Genomic DNA, 8,094 nt, shown 5'->3' on the forward strand with positions numbered 1-8,094 from the left:
TAGGAAACTAACAGATACAATAGGGGCTACAGCCCTTTCAGGGCTTGGCCCCTAATAATATAGGAAACTAACAGATACAATAGGGGCTACAGCCCTTTCAGGGCTTGGCCCCTAATAATAATAATATAGGAAACTAACAGATACAATAGGGGCTACAGCCCTTTCAGGGCTTGGCCCCTAATTAGTTAAAACACTGGGAAAATGTACATTAGATGTCAAAGTTAGCATTTTTCTGGAATTTCACAGTTCTGATCAAAATGTCATAATACTGTTAAATTCTACAGTTTTTTTTCTGTAAAAATACATTTATTTTTAACAGTGTAGGCTATTATGTTGTACCTGGTTCTAGCCACTCCTTGTTTCTCGCCTCTCCTTCCAACGGTGGATGTGAGCACTTGTTAAATGCAGGAGTGCTGTGTTCATGTATGTCCTGTACATGATTTATCATACTCTGCCATTTTGCCTGCATCTCATCTGGATCTCCTGTAGGGGTGGATGCTGCAGTCCAGTAGAGATGGTTGATGATGGCTGGACTCCACAGCTTCAGATCCTCACAGTCCCTCTCTTTTGCAGCAGCATCCAGTGCTTTCTGTACACCTGTTCCAGAGCAGACAAACAGAGCAGAGCAAATTAATTATTAGGAAAGTGAATTTAACTACAAAAAAGTCTGTTATATAGAACTACCAACATCACAATACATACTTTTCCCAATATGCCAGACATCAAAGAAATGCCTTGTTCCTTTTGAACACATTTTCTCACGTACCCACTTGGCCACCTAAAACACAAATTGATTTTATAGAATTTAGAATTTATTTTGAGTGATACTGTGCCTGTCAATGCTGTTCAGCTTTAGATCTCTCCTAGCATCATTACCTGCCGATTTCTGTCTGTTATCAGAGCAGACACTTGCATGTCTTGGTCCATCAGGAACTGCATACTCCGCTTTAGACCCTCTAGCTCACACCAAGAGCTGCTTGGGACTTCTGAGCTCTGTAAAACCAACTGATTATTACTGAACAGTAACAGTAATATCAGTAACAAAATCAGACACAAGATTTATGTGTGACATCAACTTACTTGGACAAGCTGAACATCCAAAACTTTGTTAATTCGATCCTCAATCAAGGAGTAGCTACCATATTTGGCACAGTGTCCAGGAGAATCTGATCTAAGAACATCAAAAACAGTTACATTTATAGGTTAATGTAAAAACACATTGACCTGTTCTACATCATTGACGTGAGCTGGACCATTCTACCTGCAGTCACCAGACAAGATCAATCCACCCCCAGTCTCCTTCAACTCTCTGATGATCCCCCTCTGCTCATCCCTCAGGCCTGCACGATGGTAGGGATAGTGTAATAGCGCTGATGGCGGAAAAAAGTGCCAGGACTTATGCACTGCAGTCCAAACAGCTTCAGCATCCTGATTGTCTGAGTAGCCATGCAACCTGAGAAGTGGATGGCACCACTGAGTAAAAGGTTGCAGGCAGGCATGTTTCGATGCACCTTTTCTTGGTTTTGCCAGTAACGCTCATAACCACAAGTTCCGCAGGCCTGAAAGATGATACAAGATTCAATACTCAAGCAGCTTTAAGATGAGCCAGTAAAAAATCTGTATAGTTAAGACACATATAATTAATATACATACTGCACATTCACAGACTATAATTCAGCTCCTCATAGACAGTTGACAAATAAGACATTACCTGCTTGACTTTTATGAAAGTTCCTTCTGGGTGCATTATTTGTCCCTGGGTTTTCCCACAGCATGCAGGGCAAACCGTGAACAAGGACATCAACTGCCTCTGGCAAACGATGAACTTGTCAACAGCACTGAAAACAAGAAAAGGAAAACACACATTAATTCTGAGTATGACATTTTTTGATACACAATCAGAAACAGTTTCCATTAATAAAGTTTTTACTTTGGGTCACTTAGAGATTCCAGCTCTTCTGGTTCCTCCTCAGAGGTCTCGCTCAACATCTCTTCCCCTGGACTCCATGACATCTCCCCAGAATGGTTGATATCAGAAAATATCATCATCACTTTGTTCAGGACTGGCCAGTGGAGTTGATCTGCGATGCTCAAACCTTTCAGTTTGAGTCCCCACATCCACCATCTGAGGCTTTACCTGAACACCTTAGATGAAAGAGATTCATCTTAATAATTGTTCACAATTGTTCATTCATTGGTAACACAACATGCACTATCTAATGCAACCCAGTAAAAAATATATATTTTTTAACATTATGGAGTTCTTCATTTTTAATGTTTACTGTCTGAACAGTGGAAATTACAAAATAGTAACCATGGAGATCATGAACATTTTTGACATAATCCTTATTTGTGATTGTATATGGCATGTATGGTGAATGCTAGATATAAGCTAAATACCCAATGAACGATGTAAACATCTTATGTTGCACTGTGAACCACGATGGACCACTTCTGGCTCAGGGTCCATTGTAAAGATGTCTCCAACTCCATCATCTTCAGGATCTGAAGCGGCAGTTGCACCGCCCCCGTCTTTGCTGGCAGCACTCTCTCCCAAAATCTGAAAACAGACCGAAATCACAACTTTGAACTTAAAAAAAAAAATGTAGTCCTTTCATGAAAATCCCCCATTTATGCATTATTTAAAAGACTGCTAATCTTTTCAAAATCTTTTCAAAGCATTCCCTCGCATGTGCCGTGTTGATACCAGCTTCGATTAGTTAAAGAAATCAAAGAATTACTTGGATGCGTTTTGGAGACGGTGAAAAGTGCGCGCGCGCTCTGCTCATTCTTTCAGTTAAAGGCCATCTTTCAAGTTAATTTTATAACTTAATTTATACCGAATATTGTATGAAAATGTAAATTTAAAAAAGACATACATAAGATTACATGTTTTACAACACCCACGGGCAGAAATTAAGAAAAAAAGTGCCTGTTCTAAGCTACGCTCCAAAAACCCGCCCTGTCACAATGGCAGCAGTTCATCTACATTACTCACCGATCAAATAAGACTTTGGCGGGCACTAAGACTTTTAGTGCCCGCCAAAAAATCTATTTGGCGGGCACTAAAACAAGTTAAATGCAGGAAAATTCATGCGTGAATTTAACCGAGTAGTAATATGCGAATGCGACCACGTAACATTTAAATTAAAAAAAAATAATAATTTTCTGGAACCCTGTCTAAATAGCTCAATAAAATAAGTGTCAGGAGGCTCATGTGCAGCCTCACTGGGTGTAACAAGAGTAAGCTTACGGCAGCTAGGCAAGCTTTCGTGCCATGCCAAGACTAATCCATTATAACGTCAAGAAAAATACATTTGCAGAAATTACATGCAGAGCTACATTTGGATGCAACAATTTGTATATGGTATTATAAGACTTACTGCGCAAAGCTCCCTTTTTCGACGCGCAGATTCTCTCCTAGTACTAACATTAACGTTAGACTCTTCACTCCTGCCAGATTTTGCAGGTGGACTTGCATGCACCGATGGCACAGCTCCATTTGCCAGCCTAACCCGCTCTTTTCGTCGAAATCCCATGCGAAATTCCATTAGATCTCCTTGGTTGTAGCTGTCCGGTGTGAAGTGTTTTTCACATACCACCGTGTGTCTTGTCAACGAGGAGGCAGCGAAATTGCTTCTCTTTGCCTGGACGAAACGTATCCAAGCACGGAAATCTTTGTGTTTCTTGCTTGGAAATCGGTGGACCCGATGGCCAGACAAGTTGGAGTTGTTGCATCCAAAACAAACACAACAATTCACCATTGTGAAAAATTAAACCTACTTCGATAACGACAATCTCTGTTTCCACCTCTCAGACTACGTAAACCCACACTGAGAGCCAGGGCTGCAGCAGCGCCTGTTTGCCTGTTCTTACGTCATATGACGCGTTCTCTGGGAAAAGGCGGGTTTTTGGAGCGTAGCTTAGAACAGGCACTTTTTTTCTTAATTTCTGCCCGTGGGTGTTGTAAAACATATGTAATCTTATGTATGTCTTTTTTAAATTTACATTTTCATACAATATTCGGTATAAATTAAGTTATAAAATTAACTTGAAAGATGGCCTTTAAGAGTGCAAGTTTCTGGAGGACGTATAAACCTGATGCAGTGAGTTTAGGTGTAGGGGTGCAGAACCAGTTGTTGTTCTGTAAGCAAACATTGATGCCAGTGGCTGGAACATGAGCTTGGATGAGTTGTGTAGCATGTTCTGATAGGAATGGCCGGACAGCCCAATGCTGTATTAGGCAAATCTGCAAGATCGGGCAGTTCTACCAGAAAGACTCGGGAAATAGAATGATGATTGAAGCATACATTTATTGACAGCCCAGCAAGCATAATAAAGTTTTGGCTATGGAGGGGCATCCATAGTTTATAATCCGAGCGTAGCGGTGGTTGTAGATCCATCGGATGGGGCCAGCCTTCCCCCCAAAATGTTAGATGAAAAGAATACACACCGGACTTGAATCTTGAAAGATAGAAAAATGAGAGAGAGAGAATGAGAGAGAGAGAGAGAGAGAGAGAGAGAGAGAGAGAGAGAGAGAGAGAATTTTGAATTTTAAATACTCTTTATTACAATTTTTCCACAGACACATTTACAAAATCAACTTAGAGACAAAAAAAATAAAAAATAAAAAAATAAATAAAAAATAATTAAATAAATAAATAAATTACAACAAATTTGTGAAAAGCAAATCATCTTCACACACCAAGCACAATGCTCCTTTGCTACACCATTTTAGTTCAAAAGACAAAATATCATCCATAGATTTATAAAAATTAAAATCAATCAACACTCTAGACTTTACCAGAGTTGAAAACAAAACAGTAACATCATGTCCAGACCTTTGTTCAATCTTGTTTTTCCTACTTGAGTAGATAGCTAATTTAGCTTGACCCAAGATAAAATTTAGAAATTGACAGTCAACTTTTCTTTTCTGTACATATTTAACACCCAAAACAAATAATTCCATGGAAAAATTTTCATCAAAAACATCAAAGAGATTTCTTAATACATTAAATAAGGGCTTTAATCTAGAGCACTCCATGAATGCATGGAAAACAGTTTCTTTCTTAAAACAAAAAGGACATTCAGAGCCAACCTCAGGATTTAAAACAGAGATAAAAGCATTGACAGCTATTGCTCCATGGAGAACCCTCCATTGTATATCCCCAACTCTCTTTGTTAACGGTGGCTTATACAAAATTCTCCATTCAGGTTTAACATTTTCATCCAGTTTTAAGAACGATCTCCATGGTGTGTCCATTTTGCCATCTAAAATCTTCTTGTTAAAGACCAATACACAAGCTTTGTACAAAACTTTCCCTGTAACCGAAAAGAAATCCAAACACAAAGACTTCCCAGTTTTTAAAAACAGACCTGTACAATCTTCTAGTTTAGGAGACAAAAGTAAAGCCGGAAAAGGGTCTTTTGCATTAGGAGTCTCTACTCCCGCATAATAGTCCTTTATTAATTGTCTTTCTTCCTCTGTAAGAGCAGACTGCCATTTTGCCATCAATTGAGCAACTATCCGGGTTGAGAACATTCCTAGATGTGAAGCTGCCTGCTCAATGTTCTTAAAATTAGGTCCAGCCATATTCAACAGAAGATTTAAGGTAGTAATCTTGGATTTGCAAAGGATAGCATTTAGTCCAGAAAAAGTATGTCCAACAGCAGAAATATCCAGACGGGTTCCATATATTATGGGTTCATTTAGCAACCAGAAGAGTGATTTCTTACACAGTGTCCTTTGTTGATTAAAAAGACCCCATACTTTAAAAAGATTGCGATAAAAAATTGGCATATTGGAAGTGTTCAGTCTTAGGGGGTCTAAAAAGAAGAGCAATTTGTCCATCTGTAGACCTCCCAAACTCCGTAGAATAGCACAAGCAGCTACTCTCCAACAAAAGTCACTTGACCCCGAAAGAAGCTTTTGAATAAATTGCAAGCGGAAAGTTGCTGTTCTGCTTTGCAAGTTTACCAGTCCTTGTCCACCTTCTTCTTTGGACAAAAACAAAATGCTCTTAGTGATCCAGTGCATTTTACCCCAGAAAAAATCCACCAGTAGTGCTTGAATTTCATTCATCAGTTTTAAAGGTGGATCTATACATGCTAGTTTATGCCAAAGAGAGGATGCAATTAAATTATTAATAATTAATATACGCCCTTTATAAGACATGTTTGGGGCTAACCATTTCCACTTGGCTAAACGTCCTTTAACTTTTTCAGTAATCCCTTCCCAATTTTTCAATACAGTTGTTTCATCTCCTAAAAAGACCCCCAAATATTTAAAACCCCCTTTACTCCAAATTAAACCATCAGGAATGCTTAACTCTTCTCTATTCCACTTTCCACATATAAAAGCTTCACTTTTGTTCCAGTTTACTTTAGCAGAAGATATATCTTTAAAATCTTCAAGTATTTTCGTTAAAATCTCTATATCTTTTTGACTACTAACCATTACAATCACATCATCAGCATAAGCTGACAAATGAATTTTACTGTTAGAGCCAGGTATATGTAACCCACTCAAAAGTACTCGTATCTGCTGCAATAAAGGTTCTATGGCTAATGAATAAAGCATTCCTGACAATGCACATCCTTGCCTTACACCTCTACCAACCTTGAAAGGAGTGCATAAGCCACCGTTCACTTTCAGCAAACTCTCAACATCCGTATACAGCGTCTTAATCATATCTACAAAATCTTGGCAGAACCCAAAAGCTCTTAAAGTTTTCCAGAGGTAATTATGTTCAACTCTATCGAATGCCTTTTCTTGATCCAGAGAAAACAAAGCACAATCTAAATTAAACAACTTGGAGACCTCTAAAATATCGCGTACTAAAGAAATATTATCAAAAATGGACCTACCAGGTATGCAATAGCTCTGGTCCGGGTGAATAACTTGCTCCATTGTTTCCGCCATCCTATTTGCCAAAGTTTTTGAGAGCAGTTTGTAATCTGTACAAAGCAGCGACACAGGGCGCCAGTTCCTAATGTCCGTTAGATCTCCTTTTTTTGGGAGAAGTGTAAGAATTGCTCTACGGCAGCTCAACGGCAGCCGCCCTCCAGCCAAGCTTTCGTTAAGCACCGCGAGCAAATCTTCCCCCAATACTGTCCAGAAAGACTTATAAAAGTCCGCTGGGAGACCATCGATGCCGGGAGCCTTCCCGGACTCCATGCCCTGAAGGGCCTTGTATAACTCGTCGAGGCTCATGGCCTTACTGAGTTCTGTATTGGCATCCTCAGACACCTGTGCCAAGCTTTCAAAGAAGACATTGTCACTGTCAGGCTCTGCAACACATTCACAGCTGTACAGCTTTTCGTAAAAACAAACTGCTCTCTTTCTAATATCAATGGGGTCAGATAACAACATCCCAGATTCAGAGCGGAGAGCATGAATTAATCTTTTTTGTCCATTCTTTTTTTCTAAATTAAAGAAAAATTTAGTTGGAGCATCCAATTGGTCAATATTCTGGAAACGGGACCGAACCAGAGCTCCTTGCACCTTAACCTCTAAAAGATCACTAAGCTGAGTTTTTTTAACTGAAAGAGTTTCTAAAACATTATTCCCCCCAGTTGAATCTGCTAATTCTTGAAGTTTAACTATTGCTGTCTCCAAATTTTTCATTGATTTTGATAACTGTATAGTGATATTTCGAGTATGCTGTTGACAAAACTGTTTAATTTGCACTTTACCAAAATCCCACCACTGATTTAAAGACTGGTAAGAATTCCTTGTGGCTCTAAAATTCTCCCAAAAATATTTAAAAGTATCCTTAAAATGTTTATCATTTAACAGTGAACTATTAAAATGCCAATAAGCACTATTTGGTCTTGTGGAGCTCAAAATAAAAGAACACACCACCATACTATGGTCAGAGAAACTAACAGGAACAATCAAACATTTGCTAAAAATACCACATTGATGTTTAAAACCATAAAATCTATCCAACCTAGCTAAAGAAAAAACCCTCCCACGGGTATGAGCCCAAGTATATTGCCTTAGACTACCATTGACATGTCTCCATATATCACACAATTCATGTGTTTTAATGACTTGAATGAGTCTCTTACGGGATGGCTCATGGGGCTCCG

The 8,094-nt window shown here is 39.0% G+C and overlaps 1 protein-coding gene across 1 annotated transcript; it reads right to left on the bottom strand.

The window, feature by feature from the left end:
- Window positions 1-328: 328 nt before the first annotated feature.
- LOC137084494 (uncharacterized) lies at window positions 329-2,013 on the bottom strand. Its single transcript, XM_067450767.1, has 7 exons — window positions 1,931-2,013; window positions 1,771-1,838; window positions 1,262-1,535; window positions 1,081-1,171; window positions 877-993; window positions 703-778; window positions 329-597 (listed from the first exon to the last, which is right to left on the bottom strand). Exons 1-7 carry the CDS (start codon window positions 2,011-2,013, stop codon window positions 329-331), a joined length of 978 nt encoding a protein of 325 aa, XP_067306868.1.
- Window positions 2,014-8,094: the final 6,081 nt, after the last annotated feature.

The sequence above is a fragment of the Pseudorasbora parva genome, chromosome 8 (assembly GCF_024679245.1).
Source record: "Pseudorasbora parva isolate DD20220531a chromosome 8, ASM2467924v1, whole genome shotgun sequence".
Taxonomy (NCBI): Eukaryota; Metazoa; Chordata; class Actinopteri; order Cypriniformes; family Gobionidae; genus Pseudorasbora; species Pseudorasbora parva.